Source organism: Saccostrea cucullata, unplaced genomic scaffold (assembly GCF_032062105.1).
Source record: "Saccostrea cucullata isolate Sc308-1 unplaced genomic scaffold, CSIRO_AGI_Scuc_v1 ctg15171, whole genome shotgun sequence".
NCBI classification, from domain to species: Eukaryota; Metazoa; Mollusca; class Bivalvia; order Ostreida; family Ostreidae; genus Saccostrea; species Saccostrea cuccullata.
In genome coordinates, this window is record NW_026927385.1 from 1 (window position 1) to 24,077 (window position 24,077).

The window sequence follows — 24,077 nt, forward strand, 5'->3', positions numbered from 1 at the left end:
ACGTAAGTTTACTGCGAATTAGCTTCGCTAAGCGTTCACACGGAGAATTTAATGCGAATTAGTTTAATTCGAATTAATTTACTGTGCATTAAATTACTTCGCATTAGCTCCGTGTGAACGCTAAGCGAAGCTAATTCGAATTAAATTTTGACGCATGTGTAAGGCCAGAATTAAGTCACAGGACACGTGTTGGTGGTTATATATAGGTATTTGTGCTATATTTGGTTCAAAAATTGAGGGAAAGTATGTTAATCACTAAAATCAACGAATACCCAGGGATCGAAATTAACTTTTTTATCCACAGGCTAATTTTAGCCTGTACATATAAAATCTACAGGCTAAAATGAAGATCCACTAGCTAAAATTAAAAGAAGGATTAAATGTCTTTTTCATGCTCATTCAAATCAATAATAATACAGGGCCTTCTCTAGTGGGTCAGTACAGAATTAAGATCATCAATGTTTTTACATTAAAAAAAAAGGTAATCTGGCCTTTAAAAAAATAACATTAAAATATATTTATTCCTTTTAACATTCCAAAAAAAAAAAATCAATATGATCAAGGGTCGGTAAGTTGGGATTTTGTGCTACTGAATAATGGAGTCAAACATCCCGGACTTAATTAACCAGGTGTGATATTTACAGCGGGCACCTAACATGGCTTTCTAGCTGCAGAAAACGAACTTCAGAAAGTTATGGAAGAAATTATTTGATGTTATAAATAATGATTCCTCTTTTACCTAAGGTAAATTTTGACTAGGTTGACACATTTTATATGTCAAATAAAACTACAATGAAACATTTTTGTATAAATTGCATCAGCTGATTGAGATTTGGTAACACAATCAACCAAGGTTTACCGAATGCATTGCGACTCTGTTCAAATTTCAAAAAGCAAGACAAATTACCAGAAAAATATGGATACGAAAGTATTTGAGTGAAAAATCACCACTCGCTAAAAATTTCGAGTGTCTTCTATTTTTACTCGCTGTTTTAAAAATCAACTCGCATTTTGCGAGTATTTCTCGCTAATTTCGAACCCTGATACCTGTAGCCACTACATGATGTATCAAAGGATGGCTCTGCATACATGACGTGATTTACAAATGACGTCATAATAGACTTACTGACGCCTGACTGTAGAAGAAAAAATGTTAATTCACATTAGTTTACTTCGCATAAGCTGTCGTGTGAACGCAATTTAATTCACATTAATTTGATTCGCATTAGTTTACTTCGCATTAATTTACTGCGAATTAAACTCGTCGTGTGAACAGGGCATAAATAAGGACATACCACTGGTTCTGGGTTCTCTGATATAATTAATGACATACCACTGGTTCTGGTTTCTGATATAATTAATTCTGATATAATTAATGACATACCACTGGTTCTGGTTTCTGATATAATTAATGACATACCACTGGTTCTGGTTTCTGATATAATTAATGACATACCACTGGTTCTGGTCCCTGATATAATTAATGACATACCACTGATTCTGGTCCCTGATATAATTAATGACATACCACTGGTTCTGGTTTCTGATAGAATTAATGACATACCACTGGTTCTGGTCCCTGATATAATTAATGACATACCACTGGTTCTGGTCCCTGATATAATTAATGACATACCACTGGTTCTGGTCTCTGATATAATTAATGACATACCACTGGTTCTGGTCCCTGATATAATTAATGGCATACCACTGGTTCTGGTTTCTGATAAATTAATGACATACCACTGGTTCTGGTCTCTGATACTGAGGAAACAGACAGATAATGGTTCCCTAACATCCATGCTGCTGAGTTCTGGATGCCAATGTCATCTCCCACAGAAACGACCTGTGTCATCACCTGGATTACTTCATCAACATTCACATCACCCAAAGCCATAGACAAAGGCTCTGTGCTCTAAAAAAAGATAAATTTCAGTGTATAACCAGCTATAATTCACTAAATTCCCGTTTCCCTTTTAAATACAAAACAAATGTGAGAGAAAAAGACATAAAACCTGTAGACTGAGAATGCATGCAAAGAGGGATTGACCTTGACCTTTCACCATTTGACCTAATGATTAATGAGAATATCTTTCTTAATCTAGAGAGATCAACCACATTAAGATTTAATGCAATCTTAATTTGTCATCTGGAAAAATTTTTCTGAGATATAAAAGTTCCTGACCTTGATCTTAGACCCTTTCGCCACCAAATCAGAATACGAGTCGTATTCAATTGATATTCAAAACTCAAGAGGAACTTAAGTTATCTTTGATATGATATATGATTTTTTTATCTTTATCTTTGACCTCAAAATCAAAGAGACTCTTCTCTATAAAGTCAGAGGAAGTTATAATTAAAAAATAAAATTTCATTGCAAAGACATAAGACTTTTGGATAAATATATCATTCAAAATTTGATATGTAATACTCAGAAAGAATAACAGACTGAGAGACGGACAGATGGAGAGACCTCCTAGAAGCTGTGCTTCAAGCAAGACAGGACTGGTGAGAAAAAAATAAGTCGCCTTTAAAATAGAGAGCAATCATAAAAACAATTCTACATGTAAACACATTTTTATGGGTCAAACTTAAAGGTACAAGGAAAAATTATTGGTACATGGGGATTTGTTTTTGTAAGTGAAGAAGAGCTGATGTTATATATATGAAATTTTATGTTATAAAATATATTAAAAATCTTTAAATTTGTACTTTGAAAGCAAAGGAAATTAAACTGATCCATAAATATTAGTGAAATCACAGAAATGTCAGATAGGCACCTAGAGTAGTAATTAATTACAAATAAGGGGAAAAAATCAGTCATGTAAAAAAGAAAATTGTTAGATCCTCTTAAGGACAGACAAGACGTTCCTCATGATATATAATTTTTTCTAAGATTTTGTCATTAAAGAATTACTACTTTAACATGTTTACTCACAAAAAATTGAAGTACCTTACCAGGCATTTGTGCGAGATACCAGATGATGGCATTTCTTATATAATCCTTTAGGAAGAAAAAACGTAGTTTGCCAAAATCACATTTTTAGTGTTTCAAATATTAAAAAACAATTAGAAACAAATTTAGAAATCAGAAAGTAATTAAATTTTTGTATATTTTTCATAGATTATGAAGATATACAAAACAGAAATTTGGGGAAGGTATCATCTGACCTTAATTTGTACAGTTGAAATTTAGTACCTTGAAAACAATGATATCTCAAATACATGGATATGTCAAAATCATTTGAAAGTCCCAACCCGTATTCTTAAATTTTTTTTTACCCTGGATCATTTCTCGAATCCTTGTATATCTCGAAGTTTTTTTATCGGCCTCATTGAGTTCCAGATAAGGAGGTTTGACTGTATTTAATTTTTTCTTTAAATGCCTAGATTTTAATATTCAATATATAACTATGAATTATATGAGTATTTACCGATGTGAGGGCTTTCTGAGAGCCAATCAAGGCCATCAGTCCAGTCATGGCTGCCACCTTCAACAATGGAGGGCTCTCCTGGTAGAGAAAATACAAAGTGAAATTAAGGTTCATAAACCCTCTGCTCCCTCATATAAAATGTTTCTTTAACTCTTATAATTTTCCAAAGTAGATATATTTTCTAAGTAAAATTCAAACAATTATAGCATGGCTTGCGGGGCAAAATTTGACAAAAAAGACACTTCAATTTGGCAAATTTATAAAGGAATAATAGACATTCATGTCATTAAGAGTTAACTCTCTTATCAGAGTATCAATGTACCTTAAATAAATTCAATAGATCATACAAAGTTGTGTATCTCTTTTTTTATTTTTAAACAGTGGTATCTGACATTGTTGTATTAAAAGTCATAATGTTTACATAATATCAGTACATTAACAGGACTACTAATTTACAAAGAGAAGAGGGGGAAGCGGAAATAAAATGAATTAACAAAGTGAAACAAATACAAAGATAAAAGCTGATAGAAATCCTGTGATAAAAGGCTTATCATCTCTTCAGCTAGCAATGTACACCTCCTAGCAGCCTACTCGAGAGCCGTCTCTCATATACAAACAATACAACACCTTCCATATCAATATTTACATAACATGAATTCTTTTTAATCATACTTCATATGATTACTGCATCAAATCTGATGGGAAAACCCCATATTGTGCAAAAAATAGATCATTGTTTGTAACTAATAACCTATCTTTATTGATGATCAAACTTTCTTTTAGGCATGCAACTTTTTTTTCCAGAGATAAAACTATAATGAATGATAACCTTGATCACATATAACCTTGAATCACCACCATGAAAATATTTATCTGTATACAACTTAATATCAAAAGAATATTTCATTGAGAATAATCATTTGTGTCAGTTAAATCATTTCCTACACAAGGACTTCTGGGAAATCAAGCATTGCCCCACTGAATGTTTATTATTTCACTAACAATTCGTGGCACCAGGGAATCAAAGATCACAACTTGAATTTGTTTAATTTGGCTTAGTTTACATTTAATTTTTACTTTTTTTTAAACAATTATCATTAATAAATAATTTTACTAAGACAGCTTTTTGACATGCATTTGAAGGTTTTCTCTAACAAGGCACCTATAGACTTTAACAGTTACCTGTAGTGAGTATAATACAACATGTCACAGGGTCCATAGAAAGCAATTTATTTAGAAATCTAAACAATTTATCTAAAATAAACTGATGCCCCCCAAAACAAGAGAAATCGGATACTCAGGGATCAACAAAATAGTCCACTCATAGCTAGGTAACAAATGAGTCTGCTACATGTAGCTAAATGTGTTCTATAAATACTTCAACTTTTGGAATTTTAAAGGATTTTACAGGATGTGGTAAAATGATGCATTTCACGACATGACAATTAATACATTGACTAGATAGAAAATTATGTCATATTCAACAGATACATGGTCACCTTGGGTCCATGCAAGTGATAAATACTGCATTTTCAACCAAATTTGAGCAGTTATGATTTTTTGGAAAAATAAAAACCCTAAGTGGCCCTTGATCTTTATATATAAATATCCAAATCTTATAAGTTTCAACACTTTTTCAGTTTTTCAATAAAAATCTTTTACATACACACTTTTTTTTTCATGTACTAAACTCCAAATTAGTGCAATCTATGGCATCTATTCTTGAGCTATTTCTCAGAGCTTTTCATGATGCATTTCTAATTATATTTATTTTACAGTGCTAATTAATAGCCATTCTCTGTAACCACTTAAACTTCGTTGCCACGCATGGTCACCGATTTTGATGAAACTTCACCCATGCTTAGTACTTGACACCAGAAACAAATATCAAACAAAATTTCGTTGCTATGTGTCTCGGTTGCTATGGCAACAGCCGGAAAAGTTTGAAAAACAGATTTTCAGCCACTTTAAATGTTGACTGTGGCTTAATAAAAACTAGAAAAAGCAAACAAATCATTCCCACAAAAACATGACACCTCGATGTCACTTATACTGTAAAGAAACTGTTTAGAATATATCTCTAAGTAAGTGGTAACCAAGGGTACATTTGGAATACATTTAAAATGCTGAAATATGCTGAAAAACACTCCGTATTCACTAATGGTAGGTGTTACAATTGCTCAAACTCAATCAACTTCTTAAGAAAAACAATGAAAATGTTTGACCTTAAGTATATAAGTATAGGCAATATTATTCTATAAATAACTTTAATGGTTGCCATGGTAACACAGTGTAACCATGCAAAACCAGTAACTAAGTTTGGGTTAATGCTACTGTCTTGAGGAAAAACATGAAAATTCAAGATTGGCAAATATGCATCCTTAGGACACACCAAAACCATAAGAAAAATTGGGTATAATTGCTACTTTGCAGTGTTACCATAGAAACAAAGTACCAGTGCTTACAAGTGAATTATTTTTCGCTGCTTTAAGATTTAAATTGCCATATAATCAAGAAACAAATTAAAGGACTCAGCTTGAATCGTACTTATCTGTTAGAACTGAAGTTGAATATCATATATTGATAAAATTTGATGAAGAAAACAACACTGTTGCTATGGTAACCAAGAAGGGAAAATGTTCGATTTTGTGAACTTTATATCAATATTAAACCCTGTGTGCCAACTTCTTGCATCCACTTAGAGATTGGATGATAGTCAAAATTAAAAGTCAGGTTAGCTGTTAATAAATATCAATCATAAAAGTTTTGGGAATCTACATTTATAACGTATCCAAGGACAGAAAATATTTTTCAGGTTTTTAAGCATATATTTTCTGCTTACAGCAACGCTCTATTTAAAGAATCTAATCTGATTTTTTTCAAATGGGAAAACTAGGAGCACACCAACAGCTTTAAAAATTGATCATTAGTTATGAGAAAATGTGCTTTTTTAAAAGATAGGACAAACATACAGAGTGTTACTTTGAAGTCTCTCTGTGGTATAAAAAACCTTGGCAACCATTGCCAACCAAAATGAAATATCATATTTTGTTCTTGGTATATGTTTCAAGGCTCTTTTTTTCTATCATTTGGTTACATTTCATCCTATAATTGCTTTTTTATTTTTACATGTATGACTTTATAAAATTCAATGAATATTTTTTTTCTTTTGAATACTTTGTTACCATAGTAACGTATGTAATAGCTGATTTACCAAACATGTTTGTCATGCATTTGAGACATCTGACCTTCAACGTTTGGAAACAGTCATTGCCAATTGTTTGCTTTGCCGCAAATGTTAATTATGGGGCTCTAAACATGTTAAAAAATGCCATTTTCCGAACTTTAAGACACGTTGCCATGGTAACTATAAAACATAGCAACCAATTTTTGCCTGATTTCAGTTTAGGGTATCAAAGACTTTTATAATAGAGAGTTTGGAGAAATTCTGAGACTATGCGTGCCACAGCTCCTATATAAAAGTTCAAGTCATTACAGAGAATGGCTCTTAATTAATGGTCAGATATGTATGGTTAAGAAAAAAAACTGTATATCAATAATAAACATATTAACAACTGAAATATAATTATATAAATTTATAAACACTATAATAAGAGTACATTAGTAAGTGTAATATGGTTCCCATTAAAAACTGAAAATGCCATAATTCAATCAAAAACTTGTTGAAGGGTAATATAATGCAAACTTTTATTTGTTTTCTAAAATTCAGCTCAATACCTGCAAGCATTTACTAAAGAGTGAAATTCCAAAAGGGACAAACTGACAGAAGGACAGAGAGAGCGATGGACAGAAAAGGAGGAAACCTATATTACCCTCTAGTTTCACCAGTAAGGGACTAAATATTTAAATAGAAACAAAGTCAACAAGACATATACGAGGGCTGTTCGGAAATTATTTATACATTTACTCTAACTCTATAAAGAGCAGAGATAAATTCAGGAAAATTCATCAACATTTTAGAAAGAAAGAATAGAACAAATATGCAAAATTTCTAATTTATAGGATAATTAGATACGGTCTAGTGAAATTATAAACATGCATGCATATTTCTATCGACCTGGAGCAGCATGCTCCGTTACGTCAGCCGGAGATATTTTCGCATGTGAAACGATCGGGAAGTGTTTACTTTTTCTTTGTTATTATATATAACATTACAAAAATCAAACTTTCTCTTTTCTTAAATGATTCTTCAAAAGTGTGTGCTGTTACTTCACCAGTGTAAAATTTTTATTTGTCATATATAGAGGATGACTTTGCATCATGCAGTGCCGATTTACGCAACACGGATCAACGTTATTGATTACGTTAAGTCAAAATTGATGGTCGTCCAGAGCTTCCGATTTTACTCTAGTTGAATTATTGGTCAGAAAAAAATAAACTAATGAAACTCAACCCTTAAACAATTGTTTTGCAGTCTTCTTGTTATTGTTTTATTAGGTTGGTCAGTCTGGAAAAGAGTTTTAAATAGAGCTATTTAAAAGATTTTAATTCTCTCGCTGCTCCAACTTGACGTCAAATTCCATTTTTTCGTCATTATCAGAATTCTTTACTGCGCGTAATTTTTTAAATGATCTCCATATTTCAGATCAGAATTCTAACAAATTTACAAAACATGAAGTCAAAATAAAATTGAAAATTATAAACATAAATTGAATTATTATCGCCTTTATTATGGGTCCACGGGGGTTTAAACGTTGATGTTACATATTTTAAATATTTGATTTCGTGACACTACCATTGACACATTTATAGACCATTGAAGAAAAGAAATTCAATATTTGTGAAATATTTTTTGCTTTTATGAATTCCTAGTGTTTGTCAAACGTATATGCGAATTTTCACCGAAAGACGTTAATTAGAAAGAAAAATATACACGATGTCTCAATAACACAGCCCTCATACTAATGAATAGAAAATCTACCCTAATATAAATTAAAAGACAGAATACTATATAATCTAAGGATTATATTGTCACCCTGTGTTATTTTAGCCCTTTTCCACTTGTGAACAATTTTGCCCAGTCATTACATGTACGTCATAAGTACATTTACTTATGTAGACAGATTCTCATTTCTCTGCTAATTAATGGTCAGATACGTATTGGTTAAGATAAAAAAAAATCTGTATATCAGTAAGTAAACATATTAACAACTGAAATATAATTATATAAATTTATATGCACTATAACAGTACATTAGTGTTATTTTAGTTCCCATTAAAAATTGAAATGCCATACTCTAATCAAAAACTTGTTGAAGGGGAATATAATGCAAATTACTGTATAAAGGATTATATTTTCACCCTGTATTATTTTTGCCCTTTTGCACTTGTGAACAATTCTGCCCAGTTATAAATTTACACAGATTTTTAAAATTTGTCCAACTATAAAAAATGGGCAAAAATTTCCCTGTATACAGTAATTATCACAAAGACTGATAAAGAGGAAATCTATCCCTCTGCAAAGTACAAGAATAATTACCACAGACTAATAAAGGGGAAATTTATCCTCCTGAAAACTGCAGAACAGAATAGTTACAATGACACACAGACTGATGAAGAGGAAATCAACTCTCCTGTAAACTGCAGAACAGAATAGTTTACAATGACACATAGACTGATGAAGAGAGAATCTACCCTCTTGTAGTAAACTGCAGAACAGAATAGTTACAATATCACACAGACTGATGAAGAGGAAAGAATGACTGCACTTAAGCTATGAGAGTTGGATCCCAATGATTTGCGCAAAATAAAATTCCAAAATTCATTAAATTTATGTTATATGGGTATTAAACAATATCTTAAGAGCAGGTTTTGGTTTATTATATTACATGAAAGTATTAAATAATGCCGAGCGACACTAGCTTTTGAAACAGGGGTCTAACAGTTTTGTCTCATTTCTATTGTTATTCATATGCATACCAGTTTTCAACGACATTGTTTACATCGAGCCGCAACTTGACCATTTTTCTCATTTGCACAGAATGTGTATTTTAACTAAAACTTATACATATCCGAAGGACAATGTTGGTCAAGTTGCGGCTCATATCTAATTTTTTAAAAAATGTACCCAAACTTCGCTCGAGATAGCTACTAAATTAGCAGGTTACGAGTTTAAGCCCATGTGACCCCTTTGATATTATAATCACTTTTCTCACGTGACATTCAAGTGTTCGACACGCTTTCGTTGTGTCAGTCGTTGGAAAATTCTTTTCATATCTACATGTACTTCCATCTTCAAAATATTGAAGATCCTTGCGTACATTTTATTAGCGTTTTAAAGTTTACGTTGATTTCTTTCACTATAGTGTTTTTGTTCGAGGTATTTTAAAGAAAAAAGGTATTATTTTGCTGATTACATGCTGTACATATAGCAGTGACGGATCCAGAAATTTGAAAACGGGAGCCCGACCAGTTTTAGGTCAGGGTAGAAGCCCACAGTCATCATTAAAAAAACTATTTTTTTTATTTTATTTTTACGTTACTAATAAGTCCACAATTATTATTCAATACGATTAAGTTAAAGTGAAAATGTCATTTTTTTTTTAATACACTGTAGGTACGAACACTTAATGATTTTAAGATTTAGTTAATTCGCTGCTTGACAGCAAATAATACATGAGCAGTGAAATTTTAAGCATTCCAATTTTATAAGAACGTTAGATAGAGAAAAATATGCAGTGCTTGATAATGTAGAAGCCGAAATTCATTTTTTTAAATGCATTGTCCTTTGTACTCTGAATACCGATCAAAACTTTTTTTGAAAATTAACTCTGCCAATAATCAAATGGCAAGGTCATATATGGATTTACTGTGTGTACTTATTTCAGATTATCCTATAGACAGGTTGCAAATTATTTTTCATTTATGCGAAGAGAGCCCATTATGTTCAGAAAATAAAATGTATTTCAGTGTCATTTTCATCTACCAATAATTCTCAAAACAGGCACTACCAACCTAAGCGTACAAAATGCATACATATGTTTATCACAATTGTGATTATTTTTATGAACTTTTTGTTTTTTCTCTTAATATTCTGCTCTTTACTTACTAACTCTACTTACTTACGTTGATACAAATCAATGAAATTATATGCATGGTTATTAATCATTTCTTTTTTGTACAAAATGAACACAAAACCCTCTTCTCGGTCTCTTTTTTTATATATATATAATATAAATCAAATACGGAAAACCATGCGCTTATGATCCATTTCCATGCGATTTAAATGTCTCCGCCCCTGTGCTGCGACCTTAAAATCGAAAGCGGTCCAGTTCAATTTTCCGGAATTTATGGGTTAAACATGTTCTTTTCAATAGCGTTTTATGTAATTATTGAAATATGTATGACGAAAAATTATAGAAATAAATGTCAAAAGCATATGCTTGCACATTAATCATAGATTAATTCAACGATTTATTGTAACGTTAAGCTTCAAATGGGTAGCCGAAAAGGTTCCAAATAACGTCCTTAAGTGCAGTCATTCTTTATCCTCTTGTAAACTACAGGACAGAATAGTTACAATGACACACAGACTGATGAAGAGGAAATCAACTCTCCTGTAAACTACAGGACAGAATTGTTACCTAGACATATACAGAAGACCATGAATGTGCTAAAATGATCTTGCAGCAGGATAAAGATAATATGCTTAGTTTTCAGAAAGACATCAATTTTGTAAACATACAAGTATTATTCTTAAGAATGTGTATTAAAGAGCAAGAGCCACTTAGGGCCTTTTTGGCCCTTAGAATTTCTTAAAAATCAAAACTGCTCAGTTAAGGTTGAAAATGCAGTATTTATAACTTGGACTGTTGGTGACCATGTATCTATTGAACATGACACTAGTTTCCCTTTAGTCAATACATTTTGATGTCATAAAATGTGTCATTTTCCCAATACCCTGTGAATTTGATTGAAAATGTCCTAAAATTGAATCATTTTTTTCAATATTTCAAATAGAGCACAACCTCTGACCCAAAATATGCAGTTACATAATGAAAGATCTATTTCTGAAGATTAAAGAACATGTTTTAATTTTTAGATTGTGGGCTGTGCTTATATTTTAATTCTTTGCTTAAGGTAGTCATATAATTGCCTGTTTTTTGCAAAATAAAAAAATGCATTTTCACAAAGCCTGTTTTCCAATACTTTGATTCTAAAAAAGATATATATTATAGGAAATGAAGGCACTAAGTCTCTACTTTATTTTGACATATGAAATGGGAAAAAGTGTAATTGTTTATCAATTAATATAAAGGCAGATCCATTTTATGCATAAAGTGAACCTAGCTCTTTAAGCTTTCATATTTACTGAGGAAGTCAGGTTCTTTGTCCACGTTTGGTGCAGCTGTACTTGGAAGTCAGTAATTCCTGTTATCCCAGCTCTGGTTAGGTTGTACAAAAGTGTTCCAGCAGCCATGGCAATTCCTGCACTCTGTATTAACAAGGAAATGAGCAACATCACATCTGCATTTTAAAAACACCATCCCCAGTGTACTTACAGTGTTCATTACCTAGTATGGGACCTCCCCAGATTCCAGATGATACTGTCTACAATAGACAGTACTTTGTTTATTACCTGTGGAGCATCCCCCATATTGATGGTGATAATGTCAACAGTAGACAGTACTTTGTTAATTACCAGTGGAGTCTCCCCCAGATCCCTGATGATTTTGTCTATAGTATAAAGTACTTTATTACCTGTGGAGACTCTCCCAGATCCCTGAAGATACTGTCTACAGTAGACAGTACTTTGTTTTAATTACCTGTGGAGCCTCCCCCAGATCCCTGATGACTTTGTCTACAGTAGACAGTACTTTGTTTATTACCTGTCGAGCCTCCCCCAGATCCCTGATGACTTTGCCTACAGTAGACAGTACTTTGTTTATTACCTGTCGAGCCTCCCCCAGATCCCTGATGACTTTGTCTACAGTAGACAGTACTTTGTTTTAATTACCTGTGGAGCCTCACCCAGATCCCTGCTGACTTTGTCTACAGTAGACAGTACTTTGTTTATTACCTGTCGAGCCTCCCCCAGATCCCTGCTGACTTTGTTTACAGTAGACAGTACTTTGTTTATTACCTGTCGAGCCTCCCCCAGATCCCTGATGACTTTGTCTACAGTAGACAGTACTTTGTTTTAATTACCTGTGGAGCCTAGCCCATATCCCTGATGACTTTGTTTACAGTAGACAGTACTTTGTTTATTACCCGTGGAACCTCCCCCAGATCCCTGATTATGCTGTCTACAGAACAGAGTACTTTGTTTATTACCTGTGGAGCCTCCCCCAGATCTCTGATGACTTTGTTTACAGTAGACAGTACTTTGTTTATTACCCGTGGAGCCTCCCCCGATCCCTGATGACTTTGTTTACAGTAGACAGTACTTTGTTTATTACCTGTGGAGCTTCCCCCAGATCCCTGCTGACTTTGTTTACAGTAGACAGTACTTTGTTTATTACCTTTGGAGCCTCCCCCTGATCCCTGAAGATGCTGTCTACGGTAGACAGTACTTTGTTTATTACCTGTGCAGCGTCCCCCAGAACCCTGATGACTTTGTCTACAGTAGACAGTACTTTGTTTATTACCCGTGGAACCTCCCCAAGATCCCTGATAATGCTGTCTACAGTAGATAGTACTTTGTTTATTACCTGTGGAGCCTCCCCCATATCCCTGATGACTTTGTTTACAGTAGACAGTACTTTGTTTATTACCCATGGAGCCTCCCCTAGATCCCTGATGACTTTGTTTACAGTAGACAGTACTTTGTTTATTACCCGTGGAACCTCCCCCAGATCCCTGATGACTTTGTATACAGTAGACAGTACTTTGTTTATTACCTGTGGAGCCTCCCCCAGATCCCTGATGACTTTGTCTACAGTAGACAGTACTTTGTTTTAATTACCTGTGGAGCCTCACCCAGATCCCTGCTGACTTTGTCTACAGTAGACAGTACTTTGTTTATTACCTGTCGAGCCTCCCCCAGATCCCTGCTGACTTTGTTTACAGTAGACAGTACTTTGTTTATTACCTGTCGAGCCTCCCCCAGATCCCTGATGACTTTGTCTACAGTAGACAGTACTTTGTTTTAATTACCTGTGGAGCCTAGCCCATATCCCTGATGACTTTGTTTACAGTAGACAGTACTTTGTTTATTACCCGTGGAACCTCCCCCAGATCCCTGATTATGCTGTCTACAGAACAGAGTACTTTGTTAATTACCCGTGGAGCCTCCCCCAGATCTCTGATGACTTTGTTTACAGTAGACAGTACTTTGTTTATTACCCGTGGAGCCTCCCCCGATCCCTGATGACTTTGTTTACAGTAGACAGTACTTTGTTTATTACCTGTGGAGCTTCCCCCAGATCCCTGCTGACTTTGTTTACAGTAGACAGTACTTTGTTTATTACCTTTGGAGCCTCCCCCTGATCCCTGAAGATGCTGTCTACGGTAGACAGTACTTTGTTTATTACCTGTGCAGCGTCCCCCAGAACCCTGATGACTTTGTCTACAGTAGATAGTACTTTGTTTATTACCCGTGGAACCTCCCCAAGATCCCTGATAATGCTGTCTACAGTAGACAGTACTTTGTTTATTACCTGTGGAGCCTCCCCCATATCCCTGATGACTTTGTTTACAGTAGACAGTACTTTGTTTATTACCCATGGAGCCTCCCCTAGATCCCTGATGACTTTGTTTACAGTAGACAGTACTTTGTTTATTACCCGTGGAACCTCCCCCAGATCCCTGATTATGCTGTCTACAATAGACAGTACTTTGTTTATTACCTGGGGAGCCTCCCCCATATCCCTGATGACTCTGTTTACAGTAGACAGTACTTTGTTTATTACCTGTGGAACCTCCCCCCGATCCCTGATTATGCTGTCTACAGTAGATAGTAATTTGTTAATTACCCGTGGAGCCTCCCCCAGATCTCTGATGACTTTGTTTACAGTAGACAGTACTTTGTTTATTACCCATGGAGCCTCCCCTAGATCCCTGATGACTTCGTTTACAGTAGACAGTACTTTGTTTATTACCTGTGGAGCCTCCCCGAGATCCCTGATGATGCTGTCTACAGTGGACAGTACAGTAAAACTTCTCTAAACCGGCCAGCTGCCGGACTGAATGAAATGGCCGGACTAAAGGGATGGCTGGTTTCCTGAGAATCTAACATATTGAAGAATTGCAGAACTATATGTGACAGATGCTAGGAAAAATATATAATTGGTGTCTGTTATAATTATCTGTCATTATGTTACAGTATTAATTATTGGGAGACACCTAATGTATTCTTAAGGTCTAAAAAAATGTAAATTATTATTGTGAGGATAAATTCGACTATACATGTTGATTTTTATAAAAAGAAATTCAAAATAAGAACAGATACATCATGGAAAGTTACTTTTATTAACCACATGCAAAGAAATAAATCAGACCCTTTACCTTAACTAGACTCTATAAAGTATACTGCATGTATCTGTCTATCACTTACGTCATTAAAAAAATTGTTTGTACTTCAGTGGAAAGTAAATAATTAAAACATATCTGAGCAAAACTTCTGTTATTTTAATTATGAAATGTATATTTTGATAAACATTTTACCTTATTTTTTTCCTAGCATTTTTTAACAGTAAAGCTGTTTATGTGTATTTTAAAAAAGATGATGCAATATGGTAGGGGTGGGACGATATACAGATCTTGTGATACGATACATATCTTGATACATTAGCATGATACGATATGTATCTCAATATTATGATAAATTATAAAACTATTTAAAAGAATTAGCATTTTATTTCTTTTTTGTCTTGACATTAAACCAACAAAATATTCTATATCAAATCATGTGTGCTTTGAAATTAATACTAGAAGTTTCATTGATTAAAACTATGCAAAAACAATAATACATGTACCGGGTACATATTATTATTACCAAATTACTATTAATTAAGAAGTTGTTTACAGATAGTTGTGTAGTTCATCAGAGAACACTGATTAAAAATTTATTTAGAAAACATCACATTTACATTATTATTAATTGCTGAAAGTCTGTAGCCAAGCTGAGATTACAAAAAAAAGTACAAGATAGACTAGGCCGGAATTAAAAATATCTTTGTTTCCCCTAACCCGACCCTAAATTCTCAAGCTGGTTAGGTAGGTAGGTAAACAATTTTTTTTTTCTAACAGCAGCTTTGAAAATAAATACTAAAATTTAATGGAAAATTACCTTTTATAAATAAGAAAAGTACAAAAGAAAGCAAATTGTGCACAAAATGCTAAGTATCATATTCCATTCAAAAGCAAAATTCATTATTAAATTAATTCAATACTGTTATTCAGTTGAACGTGTGAAATATCTCACGATGGCATAGTACATAACTTATGTAAATCGAATAAAAAAATTCTCAAATACGCAAAGACCGAACATCCAAGTACATGTATATTTTTTCAAACCTTCAGCCTCAAGTGCTTATAGACAATCAATGTACTTTTTTGAGGGCCATGAGATTTGCAGTGGTTCTAGAGCATTTTGCTTTGGAGTTAAGAAATAAGTGGCTAATTTTAAGTCGCAGGTTCAAATCCCAATGAGGAATGTTGAATACGGTCCTTCAAAAGGGACCATAAAAACTTATGTCCAGTGTCACAGACGATGCTGGCTCAAAAAGATCCCCCATTGCTTAATGGCAAAAAGGTGATGATTACGTCTAAATTTGAGCAATGGGGAAATGTTCAAATGTCGTCCCAACAAATCTCAAAGAGATTAAAAGCAAAGAAAGAACCAATCGTACAGGACATAATTAAAGAAATATAAACTGGACCTCTCAGGAATTTGAATCATGATTTCAAAACTATTTGGAAAGAGTATGTAAACAATATTTAATTGAACCAAACCGAATTTACAAATGATAAAAATGCTATATACAATGTCGACCCCTACTATTGTTATTGTGATTTAAATTCAAGACACGTGGTTTAGGTTGACCCATTCAAAGGTTATAGGATGGAAGAACCGGTTATAAATAAAATTGTCAGTAAACAGGAAATTGGTATAGTCTGTTTGAATACCGTCTGTATGTGTTTTCAGACCTTTCTGAAAGACTTTCATGATTTTCAACAGCAAATGGTGGCTAAAGGGGGGTGGGGGGTTTAAATAACAATTTATCTTACCATAATTTCCGGCAAAAATTATAGCACACTTGCGACCGATACGCTGGAAAATATGTGTAATATCATCTACACCAGTATGACAAACCTTTGTTTGCCTTATATGGCTATTGTTATTAATACACACAAAGGATCTTACCACGAGCAAATGACAAATCTTTGAAAAGCAACGTTTACGCCAAATACATGTTTACATTTTAGTTCGAACACGTGGTTCAGGTCAATCTATGATCATGTCAATGGAGAGCAAAATTTTAAAAAAAATGTTCTTATGAACAAAATACAAAGATTAAAAAGTATGAAATATGTCACGGGCGTTTTTAATCTTTTGTTGATCAGACAAAAATATGTTTAATAAAATGTACTTTGTGTCAAGTTCAGAACACTAGGGCTTCAACAAGGGTAAAGAAAACGAGCAGCATCTCTTATGCATTTAAACGGACAAAACAGTTTTTACATAACTATACTCGTCGGGGAATCCAACTGACAATTGTAATCACCGATAGTACAACACAAGAATTAATAGAGAGGCAAATCGCTTTCAATTGCAGCGTGACTTTGAGAACCCTAGAATTCCGCCGTTTATTTAACAAATGAATTGTTTGTCATTGTTAGCATGAAAATAATAAACAATTTTTAAAAAAATGCTTTTCATTTATGAAATGGATGGAAAAATGGTCTTTGTGCCTTTCCGATCGCCATACGATTTTCCTTTTCTTTCAAGCGTAAAATTCCTGTAGTATTCGTAGTAACCCATAATGCAATTCTCATTCAGCTGATTTGTCAGTTATAGTCATGTTGGTGCCTCATTTGCTAATCTGATGCCAAAAAATATAGTCCGGGTTCCCGTGCAAGAATATTTGTCCTAAAAGAAATTTTAATCCATGACTGCAGAAATTGTAAAATAGAGAATACTTATTTAAGTTTGAATGAATTCAAGAGAGATCGATTGAAGTACATTTCTACAGATATTATAGGGTGGTGAAAACTGAAACGCAACATAACTTTTCTGTTTACCATGTCTCCACGTGCAAGTCTCTTCCTAGCCACATTTCCGTGAATAATTTACCCTATCTCGCTGTAGTCTCGCTAACTCTCGCCAGAGCCACTACCAGAGCTACTCTGAACTCATCGGGTTTTATAATGTGCAGAACACCGAAAAATAAAAGGTTCCGAACACATTAGTAGGGGTGTGTCATAGTCACGAAGTTTAACCCATAAATAAAAGCATGAAGAAAGGACATCTGATTTATTTTTATCAGGATGAATATGCTGACATATTTAAAACAACTCCTATGGTTCCATAATGGCATATAGTAAACATAGGAACATAGATGAACTGGTTATTAGATCAAAACTCTAAATAAGATGCAGTGAAATTGAATGATCTGCTCATGAGGCGGGCCATACCATGTATTACATACCATAAATTCAACGGACAGGTTTGTTTGTTGTTTAACGTCCCTTTCGAACATTTATTCACTCACATGGAGACGCCAAGACACCTCCGAAACACTCTTAATTAGTCACGGTAAATTCTATCATCAAATTGTTTCAAGAATGAAGAAGTCTAATTAGCTAAAGGCATAAGATTGAGACGTCGCCGTTGTTTTATGAAGAACTTATTCTCTGTAATCACATCTGGGCGCCATTTTGTTTCCAACAAATGCTTGAAAATCACAGTAGAACAACGTTGGCCCATTTGATAAACACTGATTTTGATGAAATTGTATTTTATAAAACTTGGTTAAGAATAGAAAAAAATTGAATCTTCTTATTTAAAAATCTTTTCAGTCAGCGCGATTTAATTGGGTTGGTCGCTTTACGGGAAACAAAGTTATTTTTTATTTTGGCCCTAACAATTAATAATATCAAATGTTCTGGAAACGATACTTTCTGTGTATAACACACATTACATACTGAACTTTTCTTGTCCAATCTTCCAAGGCTGCTTAAAAGTGAAAAAAGTTTTACCCCTAACTAACGACTTATTAGTTCTAAAGTGTGTTTTCAATATCAACATCATCTCTTCACTTCGTACAAGCCACCATTTTCCAAGGACAGGTACTTTCATTTTCAATTTTTGATAGGTCGTTCGTGTATTGTTTCGTACCGATATTTGAATGCTTGTAAAGTAAACCGTATCTTGGACGAAAATATCGGAATGTATCGGTGTATCGGTATATCGTCCCACCCCTACAATATGGCATGCGATAATTTGTTGATTCATTCTGTGATTTAAATTCACTAGTTGCTTGATGTTTTGTGTACTCTAAATGAAATAGAAGATGAGTTTCATTTCATTTTACAATGTCTAATGGCCATTTCAGTTTTTCACACCTCTGACCTCTGGTGGGTAGGCTATTTTTCACACTTCCGGCCTGTCATTATTACCCCTCTGGCCAATGACAGTTAAATTTCTTGCAATCAAAAAGTGGCCAGTATGATGAGGGGAAATTTCCTATGTTTCTTAACTTTTGTTCTTGGAAAAGTGGCCGGTGTCCGGTTTTCAGGAGCGCCCAGTTTTATGAGAGTTTTTATGTGTAAAGAAGTTTGTATGTGTTAAGAAATGTTAAGAATTTTGCAGGGACTTATAAATTTGGCCTATGTTCAGGGAGAACCGGTTTGGAGAAGTTTCACTGTACTTTGTTTATTACCTGTGGAGCTTCCCCCAGATACCTGGTGATGCTGTCTACAGTAGATAGTACTTTGTTTATTACCTGTGGAGCCTCCCCTAGATCCCTGATGACTTTGTTTACAGTAGATAGTACTTTGTTTATTACCTGTGGAGCCTCCCCTAGATCCCTGAAGATGCTGTATACAGTAGATAATACTTTGTTAATTACCTGTGGTCTCTCCCAGATCCCTGATGACTTTGTTTACAGTAGACAATACTTTGTTAATTACCTGTGGTCTCTCCCAGATCCCTGATGACTTTGTCTATAGTAGATAGTACTTTGTTAATTATATGTGGTCTCTCTTAGATCACTGATGACTTTGTCTACAGTAGACAGTACTTTGTTTATTACTCATGAAGCCAATCCCAGATCCCTGATGATTTTGTCTACAGTAGAAAGTACTTTGTTATTTACCTGTGTAGCCTCACCCAGATCTTGATCTGTCTACAGTAGATGCTTGTTTATTACCTGTGGTCTCTCCCTGATCCCTGATGACTTTGTCTATATTAGATATACTTTGTTTATTACCCACTGATGAGCCTCCCTGATGACTTTGATGATCCTTGATGATGCTGTCTACAGTAGATAGTACTTTGTTTATTACCTGTGGAGCCTCCCCCAGATCCTTGATGACTTTGTCTACAGTTGACAGTACTTTGTCTGAGGACACTATGTTAGCACTAAAGGCAGCACTTTGGATTAATGCCAATCCAACACTGAGTACCTAGAAATATCAAAACAGTCTTATTAATAATAACAAAATTTTATTTAATCCCATGTTTACATATTTATCTTGTGGATATGGCTCATTGGATAATTTTATGATATCCCACAGTTGTGACATCACAATGGGTTTTGCATAAACGTGATGGTGTAAAATAAAGTGGAGTCCAGAATAAAAACAGTGTGGTTGTGTATGTCAAGCCCTTTCATCATTTATTCGTGAAATAAAAATATCTTTCAATTAGATATCGATATCTCTTTAACAAGGTTAAAAGAGATATCTTTCTTAATTAGTTAAAGATGTATCTCTTTAGATTTTCAAAAAGAGATATCTTTCTAAGCTAAAGAGATATATCTTTTAATGAAAGAGATATCTCTTTTCCAGTAATCCTTCAATTCTCCCCTTTAAAACAAAAGCCAAACAGGAAGTAAAGTCTCTGGAGTAATTTTGCTGTTATAAGAAAAAGACTGAGCATGTAATACCCAAAATAATATATATACTATGTAGAAAAAATGCTATAAATCCCTTGTTTGAAACAACAAATAATAATGGCAACTTCATTGATAAAAATGCTAAAAGTTTAATATTCTGGAAAAAGAAAGTTAGGCCATTCCAAGTTTTTTCTATGTTTAGTCTCCGCGTGCGCCTTGGTTTTTGACACTCCATATAAGAAAAAAACACACAACATCAGGAGTCCTGAATTGATTAATTTCGTCTAAATTTTTGAATTTTGTCAATTTCTCCGAATAATTCTGTACAGTAAGTTATACTGGGAGTATTTTAAGCATTTAATCCCTTGTTTTGCTTAAGAATAGATATTTCTTCTATTAAAGCAGTTTAGTTAGAGCAAATCATTTGAAGGGCATCATTTTTATGACTTTTAAGCCTGTGTTTTATGTTTTGGCTTGTGTGTTTTTTGCAAATAGGTAGGTAGGTTTTTGAAAGATGGGTGGACGCTAAACAGAGAAAAAACTTGGAATGATCTTAGCATAAAATCTCAAATGAAATGGACCAAATTTTCTAAGCTTATGAAATAATCAACCATTACTAATATGAAATCTAGACAACATTAAATTACTTGTCATGTTTAGTAAAGCTATAATGTGGAATATCATGAATATGTTGAAATTTAAAAATTCCTTTATGTACTTCCGTGAATAATATTGTTGTATTATTATGGTGTTATCTCTGAACGTCAAAGAGATATCTCTTTCACCTAGAGAGATATCTCATTTACTTTTGGAGATATCTTTCCAAGTTAAAGAGATATCTCTGAAAGTAAAAGAGATATCTCTCAAAGTGATGGCATAATACCAGACATTTAGTCAAACTATTTACCTGGTGAGCCATGTCTCCTGGTGAGGTGGAGTGTACCTGAAATTTGTCTAGAACAGTGAGAACATGTGCCCTCGCCTCAGTCTTGGAATTATTACAAAGGGCAGACACTGAGAGACCAAGGCCTAGGAGGCATCCACAACTGAAAAATCAACATAATAGGGGGGAAAACAAGAATATCAAAGAGTATAAATGGATCATTATGATTAATAAGGGAGGTACAAATAAGCAAACCTGTCATCTCCTCCAGTAAAACAAGCATCTTCCAACTTATCAAAAGTATTCCACATCTCTACAACCTCCTTCAAAAAAGCATAAATTTAACAGTTAACATTACAAAAAAACTTTAAGTGAAAACAAATTCAACAATTTCAAAGTCAAAGGTCACAGGGAAGGTCAAAGTAAAACAAAATGGATACAATTGACAGGTTCTCATTAGTATGATTAGGATCATCAGGGACTGGAACAGCCTCTCAGATCATTTCAAAGAAGCCAGTACCATTGGTGCTTCAAGAAGCAGCTCATGCAACTATGGCTGATTCCTATCACCCTACCATGCAGAACATAAGTTTTTAACTGTAAATAAGAGGATTTAAGCTGTGTTTGATGTGCTACTACACTCGATATGCAGGTCAGCACAGGATAGGAAGAAGAAGTATGTTTAAGTGTTTAGATAAAAATACCTTGACACTTTTTTTTTTAAATCTGAGCTTGATATACAATAGAACGTAAATCATTATGAAGACTAAGGTAAAAAAAGAATTGGAAACATTTGATGAATTCTCACCAAACTATCAAGGTCAAAGAAAAGGTCATGGTCAGAAACTTTTGAAGCAGCTGAAATTTCTCATCAAAATGTAACATCAGATGATGTTTGATAAAAATATCTTACATAGTTTTTTAAACTTAGCTATATGCAAAATGTAACAGATGAACAATCAGAAAGAAAAAAAGACAAAATGAATGGAAGATGGAAGACTAAAATGGCAAACACTTTATACTCCGGTCATATTTTTGTCGGGTCATATAACTGATTTAATCATCTTCAACTCAATGGGACCGAGATGAAAATGTTCTTTAAATTTTTATCAATTAATAAGCATTAGCTACAACCACATAAATTCAGAAATCACACGACATGCAATCAGCTCATGAAGGTAAACTTATTTAATTAAATACTGGACATATTGATCTCACTGACACATATCATGATAACTAGCTGTTGTTGATATTTTTTTTAATTGGAATTTAATTCCCAAATCAAATAATTTTAGCCACATTTGCATGGCCTGGCCTATTTGTTTGTTAACTTTATGGATCATGTAACAAATGAAGGACCTTGAAGGCTGTTGTTATTGGTTATTTACTCTCTAAAAAGTTCAACATGTTTTTCTTCTAATGCTGACATTACAAGTTCCTGATATGAAATGGATAAAGTTCAATTTGTTTTTTTGTACAGTCTGAGAGCAGTCAGTTGTTAACAACTTTCCAATGAAAAGGACAAAAGTGATTCATTATAAGTACATAAAAATATATATTCCTTATGGTTGTTTTGTGGCAAATTTGGTTATAGTATATGATGGCAATTACAAAGAAAATTTTCAGTTAGAAGAATAATCTTCAATCAATCTCCTTTGATCCTCAAGTTAGCTAAAACCCCTTAAATTCACTTCAACAGAAATCTGTTTTACGCTCCTACTGTTTCTTGGTTATCCCCTCGCACAGTTATCTCCTACTGTTTCTTGGTTATCCTCACAATCACTTATCTTCTACTGTTTCTTGGTTATCCCCTCCCATAGTTATCTCCTACCATTTCTTGGTTATCCCCTCCCACAGTTATCTCCTCCTGTTTCTTGGTTATCTCCACCCATAGTTATCTTCTACTGTTTCTTGGTTATCCCCTCCCACAGTTATCTTCTACTGTTTCTTGGTTATCCCCTCCCACAGTTATCTCCTACTGTTTCTTGGTTATCCTCACAATCAGTTATCTCCTACTGTTTCTTGGTTATTCCCACCAACAGTTATCTCTTACAGTTTCTTGGTTATCCCCTCCCATAGTTATCTTCTACTGTTCCTTGGTTATCCCCTCCCACAGTTATCTCTATCTGTTTCTTGGTTATCCCCTCCCACAGTTATCTTCTACTGTTTCATGGTTATCCCCACCCATAGTTATCTCCTACTGTTTCTTGGTTATCCCCTCCCACAGTTATCTCCTACTGTTTCTTGGTTATCCTCACAATCAGTTATCTCCTACTGTTTCTTGGTTATTCCCACCAACAGTTATCTCTTACAGTTTCTTGGTTATCCCCTCCCACAGTTATCTTCTACTGTTTCTTGGTTATCCCCTCCCACAGTTATCTCCTCCTGTTTCTTGGTTATCTCCACCCATAGTTATCTCCTACTGTTTCTTTGTTATCCCCACCCACAGTTATCTCCTCCTGTTTCTTGGTTACCCCCCCCCCCACAGTTATCTCTATCTGTTTCTTGGTTATCCTCACAATCAGTTATCTCCTACTGTTTCTTGGTTATTCCCACCAACAGTTATCTCTTACAGTTTCTTGGTTATCCCCTCCCAGAGTTATCTCCTACAGTTTCTTGGTTATTCCCACCCACAGTTATCTCTATCTGTTTCTTGGTTATCCCCTCCCATAGTTATCTCCTACTGTTTCTTGGTTATCCCCTCCCACAGTTATCTCCTACTGTTTCTTGGTTATCCCC

At 34.1% G+C, this 24,077-nt stretch overlaps 1 protein-coding gene across 1 annotated transcript; it reads right to left on the bottom strand.

Annotated features, from left to right (window-relative positions):
* Positions 1 to 1,528: 1,528 nt before the first annotated feature.
* LOC134274313 (focadhesin-like) lies at positions 1,529 to 23,415 on the bottom strand (the record flags this gene model as incomplete). The annotated part of the gene is made up of 8 exons (XM_062756587.1): positions 23,392 to 23,415; positions 21,594 to 21,661; positions 21,363 to 21,501; positions 19,905 to 20,024; positions 11,767 to 11,889; positions 3,435 to 3,512; positions 1,744 to 1,915; positions 1,529 to 1,651 (listed from the first exon to the last, which is right to left on the bottom strand). Coding segments are annotated over exons 1-8 (847 nt in total), but the record flags the coding sequence as incomplete, so codon positions are not given.
* Between the last annotated feature and the right edge of the window lie 662 nt (positions 23,416 to 24,077).